Here is a 21,628-nt window from a genome sequence, read left to right as displayed (position 1 = left end):
GACCAGAAACAGCCAAAGTCAGAAAATTAGGACCGAATTCTCACAAAGCGACTGCTGCTACGACTAACAGCTACAAACCAACCAACCAGAATACAACATGAAGTGACACAGAAGCCAGCGTGACATTTTTGTAAGCGCCATTTTGGAATAAAGTTTGGATGGATCGCTGCTCTCGTGTACTTTCTCTTCACATCGTAGCGCTTCACCTCGCATTCATCGCACAATCTGACAGCATCAAACTAATATCGTACAGTCTGACACACGTTGCGAACAAAATCTCATACAGTGTGACATGAAGTAAACTTACACCATCGTTGTTGTCGTACAGCAAATATGCGACTTTGCAAAATATTTGTTGACGTAGTGACTATAGTCGCAGAGCTGGTTGGTGAACTCCTGGAACTGGCGAGCTATTTTCTCTCTACTCTTATGTTGACTCCCCCCTTGGCATTTTGTTCGCCATTGTACACTGTTTCATTCAATAAAAGAAGTTATTGAAGACGGAAAATAAAGCTCTCAGAGCTAACAAGCCTGCTAGCGGAAGAAGTTCACAGTTTATTCAAAAGATGAATTTGTGCCACCAACTAAACTGACATAACTGCCTGCAAACATGTCTCTGTTTTAAAGCAGTTTATGCACCAACAGTGCTAAAATGCTACGATAGCTTCTTCCATTTTGGACGCTCCAGCTCTCTGTCCACTCACAGGTCAGCTCTGTCAAGACGCCGTGGACAAGTTATTGGTCAGTGGCATGAATTTGTGGAACTTGACACAACAAACAGATTTACTTCGCCTCGCAAGCAAATACACTCCTCGTGGTGATTCAGTTGGAATGAATTGAAATCACCACAAAGTTTCACCGTTTTAAATGATGGTGCGACTATTGTTTTAATTTATTTGACTTGAAAAATTGTGATCCTGTCCTTTGACGACAATCCTAAGGTAAATTTTCTTTATATTAGGTGTGTCTCGGAGGGTTTTTCAATATGAATAACATACAAAACCCTTGCGGCATCATTTTCTAAAAGGTGTTAGCTAACCTTTTAAAAAACACAATCATTTCAGTTTGTTAGAAATTCTTTTTTAATAGATGCCACAATGATTTTTTAGGTTTGTTTGAGTGTGCTGAGACTGCACGCGAGGGGAGAGAGCCAGAATACCGAGACCAAACGTTTCAAAAGATTTGTGGGTGGTAAAGTCACACAGAGACCAATCACACTCATACACCTACATTTAAATACCCACTTCCGAATCACAGGCCTGATTGAATGTGTTATTTCCTCCTGAGGTTTGAGTTTATGTTACCGTGGGTTCAGCTGCTGGATCAGTGAGCGCGCTGACATGGACACTGTAAACAGAAAACCCACTAAAATCCAATCAAGAAGGTGCAGACTAACAGTTTGACATCAACATTTACATGTCGGCAGTGTGTGATCATGTAACTGAAGTATGGAACCATGTAATTAGTGTTAGCCCTCTGTAATATTCGCACAGCTTTGATCATGTTTGGTCTCAATACAGTCAGTGATCCAGCAAACCATCAGAACAAGAACATCCGTTTTGCATTGCATCAGTGTTGGAGAGCTATTTAAGTTCTGTTTATCAAAACCTGGGTCTAATTTACATTTCTTTTTTCCTCCCAAGTCCACGGGACGCTGGAGAAGGCTGAATCAGATCCTGTTTGATCACCAAAGTAAACACATTTAAACTGTCTGTTGTATCTGGTAAGGGAACCAGCTCTTCAGTGCAATGAACAGTTTGGGTAAAATTAGTGATGTTCATAGTCATCATCATCATCATCATCACACACACTCATTGACACAATACACTCCCCGGACCCTAACCCTCCGGTGATTTAAACCTTCATGAAGTTGTTGGATTTGTGAGAAAGACTTTAAAAGAATTGTCAAAGTTGAAGCAGCATAAGATTTCCTGACTTTTAGTCCCACAGTTCCAAAAACACTGGATCATACATTTCCCATAATGCAACTGTATTACCGTTTTTAAAATTATTAATTTCGACAATATCTGCACATGGTTCAGGTTAGGCAACTTGAACGCTTGGTTAACTTTTCTGCTTGGTAAACGTCCATGTCACACCTCCAGTCTATAATTCAGGCTTTCTGTTCTATACCGTAAATTTGCATATACAAGACGGTATTTAAATAATCCCAAATAATAGCCGGGTGAAAAAACAACGAAGGGTGTCAAACTACCTGGAGCCAAAACAACGGCTCTCACATGGTAAATTCAGTATAACGTCCATTTCCGCAGCACTGATTCACCAGTACAACAGAGTCGCGTCATACTCACCACTCTGCTGCTCTGAGTGTTTATTTCTAACAATAATAATTCATACTCGTTTCTTCTTTGCCGTACTACCGTCGGCAAAACTCAACTCACTTCCTGATGTTTTTTTCACATTAAAAGCCTGCACATAAAGGGAACGCTGTAAGACTTTTAATGTGAACATTTTGGTAGGAAGAGTTTCATTTACTGAATTAGTTCTGTGGAAATGGACTGAGTTTGCATTAAAACGGAAAATTATTTAATATTATTTAAAGGACTTTTTACGGTTTCGGGTAGTCTCCAAGCCAAAGCTTAGTAAACCCTGATGACATCACTGTGACATCATCAGGGTTTACTTTTTCAGACTTGACAAAGTTCCTCCAGAGCCACATAAGACGTGATACAACTGGTTTTGCCCACCGTGGCGAGTAAACTGACCTTTACAGCAAGTACAACACCCACACCCACTCCGTCTAACCTGAGTCGGAGTCCTCTCAGGTCCTGCAGGGTCAGTCCGTCTCCCTGCAGCAGCGTTCGGCCCTGCAGCTCCAGCCGGCCGTGACGGGCCGTCCTCTGAACCTCCACCCTCAGCACCTCCTCCCGGCTGTCCCGGTCCTGAACCAGGAGGTGCTCCTCAGTCACAAAGGCCCCTCCACCCTCCTCCACCCGCAGCAGGTTGGTGAAGGCCTGACAACCACACAGAGGATCAACCAACAAACCTAAATCTTCAAATGTCATGTGCAATTTGTTGAAATTAAAAATTCTGAAGTCGTTATATAACTAGAACAAAACAATAAAGTTTACTGAATGTTCACTTTGATGGAACTGAACAACCTCCAGTCAGAGTTCATCAAGTGGCATCAAAACCACCAACATCAAGGGCATTTACTCGCGCAACAACGTTCTTCATTCAAATCAACAAGAAGCTCAGTCTCTGTTTGACCTCTGACCTCTGGCGCCTGGTCGTCCACGGGGGTGACGGTGATGTTGAAGAGGAGGCCGGAGACGGTGCCGCCGTGGTGGTCGCTGACGGAGAAGACGAACTGGACGAACAGCGGCTCCGGGCCGATGTCCTCCACAGGAGGCATGAAGGCCACTTTCATGTGGTTCACTGCATGCTGGGAGAGGACAGGGGAGAGTAGCTGAGTAGATTTACTTCAATACAGTTTTAAGCTACTGCTGATTTAATTTCCAAACACCCTAGCAACCACCTAGTAATGCCTTAGGAACCTTCCTAAAGACTGTGGCAGCTGTGCAGTATGTCTGGAGATTCACCCAAGTCACAGGATACATAGAAGTCCAAGGAAACTGGATTTGCTGTAGATTCTCGAAGGCCATGTGAGGACAACTCTACAGTGATTAAATGCCTCCTCACCTGTCAGTCAGAACTGAAACACCTTAAAGAACCTACAGCAAGTCCAGCTGCCTTCGACTAAGCACTACTAAATACTCTAGCAACTACTTTGCAACCACCTAGCGACACTTTTGCAAACTCTTGTTTTTAATACACGTACCTAGGATCCCTGGAATGCAGTAGTAATACTGAGAGGATTACCCTGGTGAAATAAAGATAGTTGACATGACCAAGCAACAACAAAGCAACCACCCCAAACAGCCAGGGTTTTTGGAAAATGTCTGCAATGTAAATGAAAATATGTGAGAATATCTACGGCCGATTTCGTCAACGGCTGTTTCCAAGATCAAGGATGAACTTTGAAGCTGAAATTTAAGTCAATGTGGACGAGAAGTCGCACGTAAAGTGCTCAGAAGAAAATGTGAACGCCTTCAATTTAGTCAACTGGAGAAACTCCATCTGCTGATCAAAAGCTCCAGAACTGCTAGTGGATGGACCTTGAGGTGAGATTGTTTTGTCAATTATCTGATTATTGTTTAGCCAATAACACATTTATTTAGAAATATATTATAATCTTCATTAAACTCATAGTAGGGGTGAATGCAGCAGAGTGCAGTAGCATCATGCTGCCTGCATATTTCAGGATGCAGTGAATCTGTTTTATGAATTTCAAACCTGTGTGAAGGACTTTAACACCGGCACCATGTGGTCTCTCTTCATGCTGTTAGTGCTGTCTGTGTAGAACAGACGTCCTGCATCCATCAGCCTGAAAATAAAATAAAAATAAAAAAGGAGGTTCAGTTTTAATTTCAGGAAGCTTTATTTTCTTGCTTTTGACTGAGCCAGGTAAGCAGTTTCCCTCTGCTTCCGGTCCTTGTGCTAAGCTAGGCTAAACACGTCCTGGACCCATCAGTTTCTCCTTGAAGACAGCAGAAGGAGTCCTGCCCCGTCCTTACCCAGGATGCAGTGGGCTGAAGCAGGGATGTGTGATGACGTAGCTCAGGTCTGTGTCTGGATGCTCTCTGTCAGTGAAGTGCAGGTGAGCCTGAGTGACGTAAACCACCTCCGTCTCCTTCACCGTCAGAGAGCGAACGCTGCCGGAAACTTCCACCGGCAGCTGGTCCTTCACCGGGAAAACGTGGACCACCACCGTCTGGATCCACAGGGAGGAGAGGGGTTAGTGCGACAGGACAAGACTTCTCTTTTCTGACGAGAGGAAAATATTGCTTTGAATCAAACACGTCACTGCTTTCAGGCCAGATGTAGTATTATTATTTTTTTTTTTTGACTCACATATGTCTGGGAGAGGTTGGGCGGCTGGTGGCTGTCAGACAGCGTGAAGTCGAAGGAGTCCTCAAACTGTTCCTCCCCTGAGTGCTGGTAGTAGATCTGACCCTGGATCAGATCTCTCTGCAGGAAACGGTCCACTGGCGCTCCTGCATGGACAGCAAACAGATCGTCAACATTCACAACCCAGCAGCTGCATCATGAGACGACGGGCATCAACAAAACCTCGGTCTGCAACAAATACAGCCCATTTCGTAGTTCGGGTGAGGGAGATTTAGAGAATTTCAGTTTTACTTACAGATGACGTTTCTGATTATACTGTGTTCTGAAAAATGAGGCTGAAAAGAGTGTGAAGTTTGGTTTTGTACTGAAAATGGAGACTGTCAGATTAGTGTTTTCTAATGTAATGTTTTGTATTTATTGTAATTTATATAAAAAGGCAAGACAGCCTTAAAACATTTGCAATTTCTATTTAGAAGCGATGAAATATTCACTATTTATTTTATCAAATTGTTAAATTTAATGATTTTAAGACCTTTACAAGAACTTTGTTTTTACATATTTGGTATTTGTTTGCTTTAAAGTATAGATGGACGTGAACAGTGTGCTCTTTCATAACTCTTTTCTTACCTCTGCTGTCAACAAATGCATGTGGGCTGCGGTAATGGAAGTGACAGTGCATTAAATTCAGCTTTAGTCCAGAACAGCAAGCACTACCAGCCTGCACAGTTTCACTGCTTTGCATGAACCAATGCTAATATTTAGTTACAGTGTCATATAAGAAATTAAATAAATGAAGATGTGCTTCAGTTACCTGTATTATATTCCAACCACCTTAAAAAAGAGATTATATTCTATAGATGGCTATTAGAGCTAAATGATTTGCAATTTGTAGGCATGCAATTTTATTGTTATAGCTAAATGATTCATTGTTTTACTATGACATAATTAAGCTCTGCAGGTGTGCAATTTCATTGATAAGTTGAAGTTACGATTTTTGGAAATTTTGGATGACAATTGCCACAAATTACAACAATTCTACGCTTTTGTAAATAAAATGTTGGGCCACAGAGAGGCCAGAAGGTCTTACAGAGACCGTTTCTACAGTACATACTTGTTTAAGCACAGTGATGTTAAAAAAAGAAGTGAATAAACTAAAAAAATCTGATTTTTAGGTTGAAATGAAAAAATATAAAATTAAAATTGAGGACATTATAAAGTCCTTTCACCTGTCTCGTGGGTGGAGGTCTTCCTGACCAGCTGCCCCGCCCGGGGGCTGGAGACCATCTGGTAGAGGATGTAGTCGTCGCTGGAGTCCAGGTCGGAGGCTAGGAGCATGTACTCCTCCAGCCTCACGGCCCCGCCCTCCTGCACCTCCACCGCCACGTTGTTGATGAGGAACGGCGGGGAGTCGTCTTTAGGCAGGATGTTGATGGGGAACTTGTGGCGGATGCTGTGACGGCCGTCGCTGATGCGGAAGACGATGTGGTCACGCGTGGTGTCGCTGTCGGAGTGATGGTAGACCACCACGCCCTCCCTCAGGTCCCGCACGCGAAACATGAACGCCTTCCCGCCTGGGGAAACAGGAAACACCGTGAGACTGTACGCACAGATTTACATTTTCTCAGGCCGTGACTGTGCAGCACAGGAGGTGTGAGAGGCGAAAATGATCGCTGCATTGATCCTTCCAAATAGTAATTCATGATATAATATATATATATAATACAAATTAAAATGTAAACAAATTAAAACATGGATTAGACTTTTCGTATTTAAGCTTTAAAATAAAACTCACAGGGGAAACTTTACGGCTGGACAATAATCCAATACTGTCATTAATTGACTTGTCAGTGAAATTGTGTTGTATCGGATATGATCGTAGTATAAATGCTCATAATATAAATGATTGAAGTTTTTGATTTACAGAGAAGTTTTTATGAGATTAATGTGATTTTTCATGCATTTGCTATATCAATCTATTTTTATATTGGAAACATATTCCTAATATTTATATTGATTTGAACCATATCACCCAGCCCTAACATTCCTGAAGTAGCTCAGAAGTACATTTACGTACATTTTTGTCTACAGAAATATATATGATTAAAGTTCACAATTAAAAAAATATATATCTACAATTTTTTGTAGTTATAGCTCCACAAAATTATGTTTTTTATATCAATGAATTCTATTCGGAACAGCTGATTTTTTGCTTCAAATACAAAGTGTGGCGTCTGAACTCAGCGTTTGTCGGTCTGAAGAGTCGGACTGAACATGAAAAACTTCTCTGTCCTACATTAATTAAATGTAGGCCGTGTCCATCTGTCAGCTCTCTGCTGCTGGCTGGCCTTCCTCACACTGTACATCATGCTAACGCTAACAGCACAGTGTCACATGACTGGCGGACATGTGTTGTTGTCAGAGGACGCCTCCGTTTCCAGCCAAAGCTTCGCACTTTGATTCAATTATCGTCTCCAACACATGCGGTTTTTTCTCCCATTGTCACTTGGAAATAACAAGTTTCTCTTAGCGCCTGAAGGCACCGCGAGGCGCTGGCTGCGGTTTGTGCTGTGAACACTGGTGGGGTAAAACATGGCGTCCTTCCCGGTGGCCGCCCGGTTGCCAGGACGGGGGCTTCCTGTCTCCCTGCGCGTGCCAGAGAGACAGAAGGGCAAGGTCAGCAGACAGATTGAGAGACGAACGGTCGCGAGCCCGAACCTCATTAGCAACTTTACAGAGGAAAACCGGCTACTGGTCCAACTGATGGAAACAACTTGGTAATTGGGCCCAAAGGTGGCGTTGGGCAACAGGCCCATAATGGAAAAAATGTGATGGGAGGACTGAGTGCTGTGTGTGTGTGTGTGTGCGTGCGCAGCGGGACAGGCAGCCATCCATTTGGCTGAAGGCGTTGGACCGAGCCTGCAGTGACTGTCCCCGCGCTGCAGCGCCGTCGCCCCCGAGTCGCAGCATGGAGGGTCAGCGGCGCTCTCCTCAGAGACACAGCTCCACCACTAACTGCTTCCTGCAGGCCCGCTACATGTGTGGACGGCAGAGCCAAACTTTTGTCAGCTTTGTTCCTTCTTAACAAGAGTGGCAGATAAACAAGAGCCCAAAACTGAGCAGATAAAATGATTTAGGAGCAGGTGCTGCTGCCCAACACGGAGGGGCGGGTGGTGGAAACCCGCCTAGTGGGACAAAAGTTTCAACAACCATCCAACTACTGTACTGCACTGTTAAATATGGTTTGCCTGGACCAGTTTTTTAATGGTTTGTGGTAAACAGAAAACGAAAAATAGTCTTTGTTGACACAACTATCCCTTTTAACCTCCTCGCCAAGAGGTTTCTGAGACCACGAAAGTCATAATTCACATGAATCATTTCAGGTTGTTTTTCTTGTGGTTCAGAGCCGGAGGTTCAAAATGTCAAAATGACTTACTTACATATTTTTCTACGCTAAATTTGCTGTTGATAAGATTTTTTTAACAATAATCTCACTGTTCCTGAACACAGAAACATAGAGGTCTCTGAAACTCTCAGGGTCATCACTTAAACGCCTTGTTAAACGCAGGTCTATTGAACGCACGTTCAAATCTTGTTGGACCCCTTCATGAGGCAGTTGTTGCAGGTTAATCCCTGGTTGTTAGCAGAGACTCCAGACTGCAACGTAGTAATTACACTGAATTACATCCAGTAATTATTACAATATAAAAGTTAAGTTTCACCTCTGTCCTTCTGTCTATATACCGCCCACACATGCAGGCTTCTCTCTGTTTGTGGAGTCAGTTAAATATAATTATCATTAAATTAATTTCCATCCCTAATATTACAGTTACACTGGCTCGTAACTAGACTTTTTTGGGTGCTGCTTAATTCTTCTTCTAAACCAGTGGTTCCCAACCTGGGGGTCAGGATCCCCCCCCCCCGAAGGGATCCCAAGATCATGAGATAATGAAAGGGCAAAGAAGGAACAAATTATATATCTTTTACACAAAATTACGTTGACTTTTCTCAAGTTTTTGCTTTTTTTCTTGTCAAATACTAAATACTTTTACATCCTCAGGCCTCTGAAAATCCTTCGAATGAAACATTCGGTGAAGGAAAAAGAATTAAAATAAAACATTAACATGTTTTTAAGGTCTAAACCCTCCGGGGCTCATCACGTCACAGGCGTGGTGTTTCTTATGGTTTGTAACGACAGAAGAAGGAGAAAGTTTAGGCCAGAAGACAATTGTGAATTTTCTCTCATCCAAGTGTATTTTAGATGCCGAATTAATCTCTAAACACAGATGAACGAAAGCCCGTTATTTGTGAATGTGTCTAAATTAAAGAGAGCGAACACGTTAAATATCAGCTTGTCGTGCCGCAAATGTGATGAAACCGGCCAGAGAATCGGTTCAAAACACACCTCCTCTCCCTCTGAGCTTCCCCCCCGTTTCTACACGTCTAAAGCAGCCATGAAAGGTTAACTCCCTGCCTGAACCCCTCGGGGCGCCTGCGCTCCTGCCACCTCACCCCCCCCAATCACTGCCTCGTCCTAGCTGGTAGCATGAAAACCTGTTTGGGGACAGTGCATCTGCTCCCTGTGCACGGCGGCATGAAATGGCATAAGTCCCTCCAATCTGCTCAGTCCCGCTACCCATTTGAGACAAAGAGGCCGTCTCCCAACGCGCTGGGCCGGAAGGGACAGACGTGGACGGAGAGGGAGGCGGCAGCAGCAGCCTCCACGCTGCCACGGCCCCTGGCGAAGTGGCCGCGGCCCCGTTTTACACCTGATTAGGAAACACACGCGGGGCCACTAGACATATGCTTCCCCAGCCACACCACAGTCCTGGCGGACGGGCAACACATGGAGGAAAAAGGGCGGAAAAGGCCAGACGACGTTCTCTGGGAATTCCCAGGGCAGAGTGTGTCGCAATACCAGCACGGGATTAAAGGACCGAGGTTTAAGCACAGAGGATGAGTTTAAGGGCAAACTGGGGCTCTTTCTTAAAGTAATGGGACTGCATCATGTGGATAAACGTACAAATGTCCATACTACGCCATCATCAGGCTGCACACGGTTTATGTGCTGCATCCAATCAGGAACGTGCTGAGGTGACTTTTTTTTGTTGTTGTCTTGCTTTGATCCAGCTGCTTCGAACTTTTAACCCAAAGTCTTAGCACAGTCATGGAAATACCCCAAACTGTAAATGCTAACAGGTTAAAGAAAGGCAGCTGCTGATGTCAACAACAAGCCACTCCATGCTTTTAAACTAACCAACAGATTATGGTTAACTACAGCGCAGCCGCTGTGTGTCCTCATTCAAACGTAAAACTGCTGAGACCGGCAGAGATACCCAGTGACCTCTGACCTCACCTCTGACACTGAGGCGTCCGTGAAGAGGCCCATCCACAGCCACCAGGTAGACGGCATCGACGTTGTCGCTGTCGACTATCTGCAGCTCCTCCCACGTGATTGGTCGGGACTGGCCCTCCAACAGGTCCAAACCTGAGACATCAGAGATAAAGGACAAACGAGTCTTTTAAAGATTAGGTTAAACAGTATGTGCTTAGTTAGACTATAACAGATTATTTTTTATGGATAAAACAATGCAAATTGATTTAAATATATTAGTAAAACTTTCTGTTGGGATGTCTTTACGCACCCATGTTCCAGGAGACTCTGGGTGCGTTTGTTTCAGCTGCCCTGACGGAGATGTGGACCACGATGGGCGGGCTGGTCACATAGGAGCCGTCTATAGCCTGGAACTCCACCTTACATAAGATTAACAGAATATTACAAGATATATGACTGGAAATGTAATATTTGACAATATAAATAACATTTCATTAAAGAGTTTGAGTTATACACGGAAGCTGCTGTTTCCCCAACTTCTTATACTTGAAAATGCAGGCCAGCGATGTTTTGCCAAAAGTTTACTTGATTACTGATAATAATAAATTGTTAACAATATCCTAACGTGCCTGTTGCCGTTGCTCCGTCTCTTCTGAGTCATTAAACTGGACACTGGATCATTAACATCTCTGCAAAACTTGAAATAATTGTGCAATATTCTCTGTTTAATACTCCGGTGTATTATACTCTGTTTTCAGTTTAATTTATTGATATTTATTCATGCTTCTATTACTGCTGTGCAATATCCTCCGTCTCATAATCATCTTAATAAGCTGCACTTAACAGTACTCATTATAGCTTACTTACTTATTACTTATTGTATTAGACCAAAGAGGAGATTTATGGATGTAGTGAGAGAGGACATGAAGTTAATAGTGAAGAGGGCGCAGAGGACAGGGTTATCATCAACCTCTGAATCCACTTTGTACTTAATTTATCTTGCTTGTAGTATATATTTTACATTTGCTCAGTACTTCTATCCCTGTGTGCGCTGACGTGACAGTGAGCTGCTGTAACGAAAGAGTTTCCCCTCTGGGATCAATAAAGTATTTCTGACTCTGATTAATAGACCTGTCAATAAGGTTCCAGTCCTGTGTTTTGCATTATAATAGAATTATAAGATTAAGCTACATTACTAGCAAGCTCACCGAAAAACAGTTCCACTAGCTACATGTTATCATAGCTGACAGCAAACCATCTGAAGCTGTATGAAACTGAATAAGCTAAAAGGTTGGACGTTAACTTAACAAGAAGTCTGATTCAGGTTAGCTACATTTTCTGTTTAGCAGCTAAAAAGGTTAGTGCAGGTTAGCTAAAGGTCATTTTTGCAGCTACAATAAAACTGTCATGACACTTTGCTAGCCACTTATTCTCCCCACTGTATTCAAATCCCCCAGTTGTGAAAATGTCATCCAAATGAATCTATTTGGTAAACTTAATTCATAAATAAGAATAAATGCTCATGAGACCAGGCTCAAATGTACCTCTCGCTGCCATTTAGGGCAATAAAAGCGTGAAGCTGGCTTTTGCAACACACATTTATCACCACATATATTTTATCTGAGATATTAATTTTCTGTGTTAGAAGTTTGTCTTTATCCTTTAATCATAATTAGCATAACCTCCAGTACCTCATAGTTCCTGCGCTGTGACTGGCTGCTGTTGGGCGGCTGGTAGGCCACCTTCATCTCGTGGAGGTCCAGCCAGGTGAAGGACGTGATGGGCTTAGTGTGGTCATCCAGGTGGGTGATGTAGCCCTCGGTGGGCGGGACGGTCACGCCGAAGACCAGCCTCTCCCGCGGCGTCTCGTGGTCCTCGGCATCCAGGGTGGCAGTGGTGAGCGGGGTGAGGATGAACTGGTCCACCTCCAGGATGAAGGAGGCCATGAAGGCGGCCTGGGGCGGCTGGTTCTGCATCGCACCGTGAATCAGGACCGGCAACCACAGCCGACTCCGTCTGGGAGCAGGGTACAGGGACGGGAAAGTGAAGGTAAAAGATAAAGTTGCCATAAGACGGCGTGGTCCCTCATTCGTCCAGGAGTGTTCTAGCGTAGAAAAGGTTTCAGTCGCAGTCGTCTGGACGCTGTTTTCAGAATCAAGACGTTTCGGCTCCCATCCGGAAGTCATTCTCAATTGTGAAAAAATGGAACGGGAACTCAGAAATTTAAGCTACTCTGTGTTGCTTAAGCCCCGCCCTCAGGGAGGAGTCTACCTGAGTATCTGTTGATTAGCTAGTTTCACCTGAAACTGACCTAATAGTTTCCATGATGGCCCAGTAATCAGTAATCAGGCCTGTTGTTTTCTGGCTGCACCTCCCTCATCACTGTTAAGTACCTGATTAGCATGTGATTGGCTTGACCACGGTGTTAACACACTGTGGTAAACTTTGGGCAGATTGAATCTCAGACCACCATTTCTGTTCAAAGAGGGGTTTTCTTTTTTCACAAAAATGGCTTCTTTGACTCCTCTTTCAACCCAACTCTTCTCTTTACTTAGACTCTTCACCTCGCTGTCTTCAAACGTGCGGTTTGTAGCTTTTAGATGCAAACGCACGGCGCTCTGCGATCCCGAGTTAGCGTGTCGTCTGTGCTGATAAAGTCTTTTGTGAAGTGGCTGAAAAGCCTAAAACCGTTCTTTGCAGTTTTCCTCACTGCACTGAATGGAGTAAACTACATCGCTCCGTTTCTGTGCGGGCATCTTGTCCTTAGGGTGAACGAGTTTCTGTCTTAAAGTGTTGCCTGGTTTAAAGAAAACAGGAACATCGTGCTGTCTAAAGATTCTTTGTAGTTTTTCAGACAGTCCAGATACATAAGGGATGGAGACACCGTTCCTTCTTGGTTCTGTTTCCCAAAAGATTTCTGAGTTCCAGTGTCCAGATGACTACGACTGAAACCTTTTCTACGATAAAGTTGCCATGTTTTCCCCCAAAGAGCACCTCTCGGTTCTATGCGCCTCTTTCTTTTCTGCTTTCGGGACGCACGTGTGTGTTTTAACACAACATATAGCACGTAGAAATCAACACATACTGCCACAACTTCGCTGTTATACGTGGCGTTGAAGAGTAACGCGAGTGATGCCTCAGAACTAACAATCAGACGTGTTAGAAATGACGGGTCTTTGCAATAAACACACGCTTGTTTATGTGCTAACGAGGAGAGGGAAAAATGGTTTTAACATTTAGGATTTTTCTGAAGCGTTTGAAAGCCCTGCAGAACCTCCTGCTCCACATCCACAGGGCTGAGAAACACATGCACACATGAAAGTGGGATGTCACCTCCTGACTGCCAATAAACCTCATGAGATGCTAATCTCGCCTGGAAAACTTCCACATCCGACTTCCAGATGACTGAACGTGCAGTTTAGTGGTTGATTAAAGCACTTTCAAACCGCATTACGACACCTGCTTCTCTAAAAGTTTGTTTTTTTTTCCTACACTGCAGTCCAGCCGGCGGGAATGTTGGATCGGAATAATATCAATCTTTTTCTAGGAGAATCGTTTTTTTTTTATTTCTTCCACATTAATTTCTGGATGTTGCTGCACCTCCAGCAGGGCCCTGGTGGCCTGCTCCCTCAGCTCCACCCTGATGGGGATGTAGTCGATCTCTGGTGACGGAGGGCTGAGGTGCTGGTACTTCAGACCGGAGCTCAGGAAGTCCTGGCAGCTGGTTTTGAGGGAGCGAACCTCCTTGGCGTCGTGAAGACAGGGTTTGTTCCCCGGACAGAGCGCCGCCGTCTCTCTGCCTGAAGACGAGCGGAGAACAGAGACGCAGCAGCTTAACAACATTACGCACACCAACATTTCATTTTTGTGCTGTTATTTTTTTATTTACTTAAATTATTTATATAATTTTAAATGTATACTTTATTTGTCTATTATTTTTATTGTTATTTTCTATAATTCTTTTAATATATATTTCTAAATGTGTTTTAAAGTTTTTGTTTTCTTTATTTTCTATTTGAATTACATTTTTTTTTAAATTTAGTTTACTTTGTATTTAGCTTTTGTTTAATTTTCTCTTTTTTTCTCTTTATATTTTATTTTATATTATTTTCTTTAATTATCTGATAATTTCAGTGCATTTTACTGTTTAGCTTTGTTTTTTAACTGTAAAGCACTTTGCAACTGTTTAGAAAAGTGCTACATGTACTGTAAATAAAGTCTGTAATTATTATTATTATTTCAGAGAAACTCTTTACTCTTTAATAGTGAGCTAATGGCGAGTGTTGACATTCATTTATCTCATTTATGTCGGTGATGTAATGTTGTAAAGTGTTTCAACAAATTACATGATGTTTTTAAACCAAATGATTTTCAAATTAAAACATGTATTAACTTAGTTTGTGTTTTTAACTGCCATCTGTCGACCAATCAGAAACCACTGTTTCTTTACGGCCAACGGTTTAAAAGCCTTGTTCCAGTGTTGTGGTCAGTCCAGATGTGACGTACCCTTCCTCTGGGTGGAGTCCTCCTCCCTCACCAGCTGACCCAGAGCGGGGACACTGGTGTCGGTGGTCATCAGTCTGACGGTGCAGACCAGGTCGGCCGTGGTCCGGATGTTCAGGACGGAGCGGTCGATGGCGTTGGACAAACCGTAGAACTGAGGAACCGTCAGCGGGGCGCTGCCCAGCTCCACCACACCAGACTCGGAGTCCACCACCCGCACCGGCAGAACCACCGTCTCCACCAGCGTGTCCGAGGGCGTGAACCTCCACACAGATGCAAAAAGTGTTTGATACTCAAAACAGATTTTCAGACGAGTATTCATTTAAAAAAACAAAAAAAAAAAAAACAGGTGACAATCCAATTTATAAAAATACAGATAATACAAAAACTGGAGTTTAACCTTTGGTCTTTGGTGCATTAGAAGAAGCTTATTTACGTAAACAGAACCAGGTTTAAAAAAAAAAAAAAAGATTTCCAATATTGATTCTTAATCCCAAGATTGATCTTCGTATCTGGGCCTTTTCTGAGTGAATACATGCACGTTTGGGCTAAATGTTATGTGTTATGGTTAACTGCCACTCACCGTACCAGAAGCAAATTCCACCAGTTTAGCCGTGTGGTCATTAAAATCAGTTGAACTGATTTGGCACAGTTAAGGCATGCATGATTTGTAAATTGTGTTATTACAACGTACACGTAAAGGTTATTTTCAGTCATGAAGTAACATAGATGACAGCTGCTAACATACTTATCTATATATATATCTATATATATATATCTATATATATATATATATATATATATATATATATCTATATATATATATATCTATATATATATCTATATATATATATATCTATATATATATCTATATATCTATATCTATATCTATATATCTATATATATATATATCTATATATATATCTATATATCTATATCTATATCTATATCTATATCTATATATCTATATCTATATCTATATATATATATATATATATATATATATATATATATAGATAAATTGTGCGAAACCTTGCTATTTATCTGATGCAACTGAATCTTGAAGAATTTAAATCACAATTAATCAAATCAGAACTTTCTGCATCAACATCCAGCGCTGTGCATGAGGCGTACTCTCACTGATCACTGTCACCTTGCAGCAGGAAACTTCTGGACGCTTCAAATCACTTTAAAACTAAAATGAAGTATTTTACATTAACTCTGATTATCGTAGCTGATAATTAACTGTTTAAATGACACCTAGTTTAACTTGTACTATTACAGTTACTACTGCTACAAGTGTATTGCTACTACAACCACTGCTTGTTGTACTACTAATACTGCCACTGCTAGCATTACTGCTACTAATGCTAACACGCCACTGTTGCTAACTGACCTGTAGACTCTCAGCATCACTGCGTCCTCGTCCAGCAGAGGACTGCCATTGTGGACGTATTTCACCTCGTCCTCTAGGAAGCTGCAGTCAAACACCTGCAAACAACACCGAGCCAAACACCAGTAACACCACCAGCGTCAGCCGACCATTTTAACTCTGTAACTACGGCAGGTGCGTCCTCACCTGTGGAGTCAGCCTCCCCACTCTCTGAGCGATGGGTTCGTTCATCACCACCTCCACCTTACAGTCTGCGGTCGGATCCACGCCGATCTTCAGCTCCTTCTCTGTGATGAACGCTGATCGACCCCTGGTGACCTCCACACCCGAGTTCACCACAACCAGACTCCCGCTGCAGACGCCCGTCACCGCCAGCAACAACAACAACGTGCCGACAGCGGCCATTTTGGATCAGCGAGGTCGTCTCGTCGCACAGGCTCAGGTGAAAAGCTGTATTTATTTAAAACGAAGGCCTCAGTGTTTTAGGGTTTCCATCCAGTCTGCCTCGACCCACATCCTGCAGAGGACAGAAGAGTTTAAGTTAATGTGATTGAGAACAAACAAACACAACTCAGAGTGTGTTCACACTAAGCCCCAAGGATCTCCACGCACAGCCAAACACCTCAACAACAGGAACACAGTCAGTCTTCTTCATTTTATTCCAGTAGTTAAGAGGTGAGTCGGGAAAAAAAGCAGTCAAAAAACGCAGTTTTGGATCCATGAATTTGATGTTTTATCAGACGCCAAAACACTGCACAGTGGTTTTACTGATCAGGAACGTTGTCACAGATGCAATTTCATCTTTCGCTTCCTTTCTGGCTGACAGTCTGCTGCCAGTCAAGGCTCTGAACGTTCCACCATATTCGCTGCAGTTCGAACATCCATCAGGCACAGCGAGATATACATTTCAGCTTTAAAGCTCCAATAATTGATTTTAGTCTTTTTGTTTTTGGGCCACTTGGGAGACAGAAAACACAACATCTGACCTCATAAAGCAGTTTCGCTGTCTACTTCCACATCCAGCGGACGCACAGCAACATGATCGCCGCACTGGAGTCGTGTTTGTGTCCACCTGATGAATAAAAAGTCCAATATTCCCTCTCCTTTAAGCTCTGGTTTGTCTGTCTGCACTTCGGTGCTGAGCAGCTTGTTTGATGAAATTGGACACTACCAGCGACCCCTGTCGTGTCACGCATTAGAGCCTTTGTTAATATAAAAAAAACTACTGAAAGCAAAAAATAAAAAGGCAAATCTAATATTAAACTCCAGAGCCTCTCCAGCTTTTACAAATCACAAACATAGCTGTAAACCTGACCTCTTCCCTCACGCTCAAAATACTTACAACGCAAAATCCTGAACAGCTCCAAACCTTCTCCAACGTTCCCATCTACCCCTTAAAACTTGGTTTTTCACTGCTAAAAATGATCAGCTTCTAAGCTCTAAATCCCCAGGACTGCCCTTTGCCAACACCAAAACTCCTCTAAACCCTCCAAACCCTTAAAACCCGGCCCAGCTTCTTCCCCCGCTGCTCCACACTCTCAGCCGGAAAACGCTTTCACCCTCCATTTCACTTCAGACTAAAGCCCACTGCAGGAAACAAGGGGTTAATCTGCGTGACCCCGCAGAGGTGCTGGAAATGGCATGGGACGGGTGGAGCAGGGGAGGAGGGGTGTTTTCAGGATCAAAGCAGGGCACCAACTGGAGCCAGCGTGTCACTTCCCATCCAGCCAGACGAGCGTCGGTTCGTTAGTTTGAGGTTTCAGCTGGATGTGTGTTAACTAACCTCGCAGCGACGCTCGGCTGCAGCGCTGTGGAAACAGGCCTTACATGGCGCCGAGGACGTGATGCTGTTACAGAACATCCACAGAGCTTTTTGAAAACGGTTTAGGGTTGATCTGGGTTTGTTGTATCATGCTCACAGGCAGTTTTGAACGCACTATACCCAGTATAGCTTCGGAAACCCCCTCCCCCCCACACCTTTCCGGATAAGGGGAGGGCTGCGTTGGACAATTTCTGTAATTGTCCAAAACCGACAATCAATTCATACCCACTGCACGCCGCGATTGGCCCGCTGTGTGGAGGTGAGAAAGGAGCCAGGGTTCAAACTCGCCTCTCAGCTCTTTTTTCCATTTGCTACACAGCTATTACTGTCACTTTTCATGAGTGCAACACCATCAGCTCGAGGAATTTATTGTTATTGCATTAAAAAAACATGGCTGCTCTCCAATCAACATGTACAAAGCACAGTCTGCAGTCGCTATCACACAGTGTCGCACTATAAACAATAAAAACATAAAAGAAAGAAACAAGTAGCCTTGAACAGAACAGAAAGCACAGTGGGCTTGTAGCTACTTGCCCCTGTTGAAGTCCTGCCTGAGGATAAATAACATCTTATATCTCATACAGGTAAGGCAGACAGGTCAGCTCCCCAAAAGTGAAAACATCTGGATCGCCCCCTGGTGGCTGGCTGCAGTACAGGTCATAAACCCCGCCCCCTCCATGTTAGCGTGTAGTATATCGCAAAATCAAACTACACGCCAAATAAATGTTTCCCAAAGATGGTTTGTGTCAGTTCTTATCGCGCTGATGTATGATCACTACTGCGCAGGCTCCAAACGACGTCACCAGCGCGAGATGGCAGCTCCCGTATCCGGGATATTTTGGCTTCATTTTTGTACAGTGGCAGGAAGTGGAGACGCGTCGTCCATCTTCACATACCGTCTATGCTCCTCATTATTTTGGAGGCCTAGAATCAGTAGGAATCAGTGCTAGCGTTGGCAACCTAGGGGCTCGTCGTACGCTTTCAGGGTCCTATGTTCCCAGCATGTCTCTCGATATGGACTACTGTAAGAGAGAGATTGATGAGGGCTTTCTTCACGGTCGATGGGGAGAAGGACGTTTCAAATGCAGTTTGAATGGTAAAAATCCATTCAGCCACTGTGGAGATATCGACACCTAAAGAAAACTGTAAATTTAAGGCCATAAGTTGTAGATGGGTGATTTCAACATATTGACCCAGGGAAACAACAACTGAGAACATACAACCCTTGTAAAGATCTCCTTAATGTGTCATTAAGAGGATATTTTGCTGGGAACATAGATCCGCTCCCTAACCTGGCATGCTGGGATAACTAGCTTCCACTTTCTGAGCGCAACACAACCGTTAGAGCGCGGCGAGTCCTCCCAAACGCTCACTGCGCAATGTGCCGATTAAAACGGCTGATAACTCACACGATGTGTACATGACAGTCGACAGCTCGTCTCCCAACGACACCGTCTCTCGGTTGTCGGAACACGAAACTGTTTTATCCTCTCTGGAAAAATAGAAAAACGTGCACGTTAGCCGTAGTTTTACTGTAGTTCATATTTCCTTACGCAAAAAAATTTGGAGAATTCAAATTTCAGTTTGACTGTGAGTAAAAGCCTCGACCGAAATAACTGAGCCAAACCTTAATTCATACAGGAAAGTGAAAGCTGGTTCCACTTTAGAAACCTACTCATACAAAAGATGAAGATATACAATATGCATGGTTTAATTCATTCTAATTTTCTATGGATGGCAATGTCTGTCTGTCGCTCTACCACTTCGGTCCAGACTTAAATATCTCAACAACTATTTGATGGATTACCACGACCTTTTGTTCAGACATTCCCGTTCCCCAGAGGATGAATCCTACCGACTTCGGTGACTTTTCCTGTAGCGTTTAGCGCTTTGCTCAAAACACTGCTGTGCCTGACAGCCTCACAGAGCCACTAGCATGGTTGTCTCTTAGTCTTGTTCCAATTTTACATACATTTACATTTTATTACAGTGTTGTTTAACACCTAAGTTGGTTAGTTTATGACAGTGAGTTTGGTTATAGCCTAGTCTACACAGTTAGCACACTGGAAACAGCCTTTGTAGAATAACTGTTTACCAAAAGTTCTTCAGACAAACACAAATACCTCCTCCGCACAGTCAACTCATTTCTCTTCCCTGCCATCTTTCTAAGAGGAATTTATTTTCCAGTCTCACCTGCGCAGCCCGTGGATCTGTGTGTCGTCTCCGCAGAAGTGAGCGCTGGACGGGACAGATCCAAGCAGCAGGACTCGGGCTGAGGCAGGACGCCTGTTAAACGATCCACCAGCTGCTGCGATGGCTGGAAGTGACTCACTGCGGCTGTGAGGTGAACTGACACGGTTCTCAATGAAACATTATAATTAACTTCAGATCTGACCACAGTCAGACCCACACAGGCCTCTGAACACCGACAGTCTCTGGTCTCAGGCCGTCTTTAGCTGGTAACTGTGCCAAAGTACATAAGTTTATCTGTTCGTGTAACAGTTTAACTGTCCGTACATAAGTTTGTCTGTCTGTGTGTGACTTTAACTGTCCGTATGTGAGTTTCTCTCTCCGTACTTGTGTGTAACTGTCTATACAGTGAGTACAGATTCAGGTCTGCTCTGTGTTGCTGCAGCAGGTAGCAGCTGCAGCCCTGCAGGAGCTAAACACACTGCAACAAAAAATACTGCAGAGAAAGTTTCCACTGAACTCCTGCCGCTAATCACATCCTCAGCCTGTCAACCTGAAGGGACACACACTTCCATGGACGCGTGTGGATGCAAGTGAGTGTTTTAGATTACGAAGAAGCCAAAAAACAGAAGCATGAGAGCACAAAAAGAAAGGAAGTCCCCTCATTTTCCTCTAATCTGCGCTCTTCTTCTGTTTCGAGGCCTGTTGGGAGGTGTGTGTCGGCACGAGAGAGCAAGTGTGTGTGAAGTTGGTTGGCACCTACCTCCAGTTGTTGGGAGCTTCTCAGCTCGTCTCCTTCTGCACACGCTCAGAGGAAGAGGAATGCTCTTTCACACACACACACACACACATTCACACTCACTGTTTGCCATAACCCCCCACCCCCGCCCTCCTTATTCCACAGCTCACCATCACCCCGAGATGTTTGGCATCCAACAACAGAGGCGAGGCGGGGGGGGGGTGAACTGTGAGATAGGGAGAACAAAGGGCGAGCTAGTTTCCTCGACTGGTTGAGTCTGTCCTAAAGCCAAAACCAGAGAGAGAGAGAGAGAGAGAGAGAGAGAGAGAGAGAGAGAGAGAGAGAGAGAGAGAGAGAGCAGACAGGAAATGGTTTCCAGGACTTTTGTTTTTACAGCCCCCCCCTGCCCCCTTCCATCTCACTGCCTCCAACTCTCTGTCTGTCTTTATTTCTCTCTGTGACGCAGATAAATGTAAAAATCCACCTTCTGCTCTCATTTTTGACCTCCTTTCCACATCCAAGACCTGCACCCAGCTGAGCAGTGGTCAGACAGACGGCAGAAAAACGACGACCAACGCAGAGATTGCGAACTAAAACGCTAAATAAGAGATCGTGGAAAGTTTTAAAAAGACATTCCGGTATTTTTCAACCTGGGTGTCATTCTCATATTTTCATCCATTATGACTGATTGTCACGATAACCAGAGGTGGAGGAAGT

The 21,628-nt window shown here is 43.7% G+C and overlaps 1 protein-coding gene across 2 annotated transcripts in view; it reads right to left on the bottom strand.

Moving 5' to 3' along the window:
* Nucleotides 1-20,318, bottom strand: part of frem1b (Fras1 related extracellular matrix 1b) — a 57,657-nt gene extending 37,339 nt beyond the window's left edge. Inside the window, exons 1-14 of one of the 2 annotated variants that reach the window (XM_044198981.1) lie at nt 20,176-20,318; nt 16,347-16,677; nt 16,164-16,258; nt 14,771-15,030; nt 13,860-14,064; nt 11,956-12,274; nt 10,575-10,683; nt 10,286-10,417; nt 6,159-6,503; nt 4,936-5,078; nt 4,599-4,795; nt 4,318-4,408; nt 3,239-3,406; nt 2,767-2,975 (exon numbers count right to left, since the gene is read on the bottom strand). In XM_044198981.1, coding sequence (XP_044054916.1) covers nt 2,767-2,975; nt 3,239-3,406; nt 4,318-4,408; nt 4,599-4,795; nt 4,936-5,078; nt 6,159-6,503; nt 10,286-10,417; nt 10,575-10,683; nt 11,956-12,274; nt 13,860-14,064; nt 14,771-15,030; nt 16,164-16,258; nt 16,347-16,565 — 2,492 coding nt within the window. In that variant the 5' untranslated portion in view covers nt 16,566-16,677; nt 20,176-20,318. Of the gene's footprint in view, nt 1-2,766; nt 2,976-3,238; nt 3,407-4,317; nt 4,409-4,598; nt 4,796-4,935; nt 5,079-6,158; nt 6,504-10,285; nt 10,418-10,574; nt 10,684-11,955; nt 12,281-13,859; nt 14,065-14,770; nt 15,031-16,163; nt 16,259-16,346; nt 16,678-20,175 lie in introns of those variants that run through there. The other variant, XM_044198980.1, reaches the window with a different exon arrangement.
* Nucleotides 20,319-21,628: the final 1,310 nt, after the last annotated feature.

This window comes from Siniperca chuatsi, linkage group LG6, assembly GCF_020085105.1.
Source record: "Siniperca chuatsi isolate FFG_IHB_CAS linkage group LG6, ASM2008510v1, whole genome shotgun sequence".
Lineage (NCBI taxonomy): Eukaryota > Metazoa > Chordata > Actinopteri > Centrarchiformes > Sinipercidae > Siniperca > Siniperca chuatsi.
The sequence above is the reverse complement of the archived record's forward strand: the minus strand, read 5'-3'. Positions and strand labels throughout refer to the sequence as shown.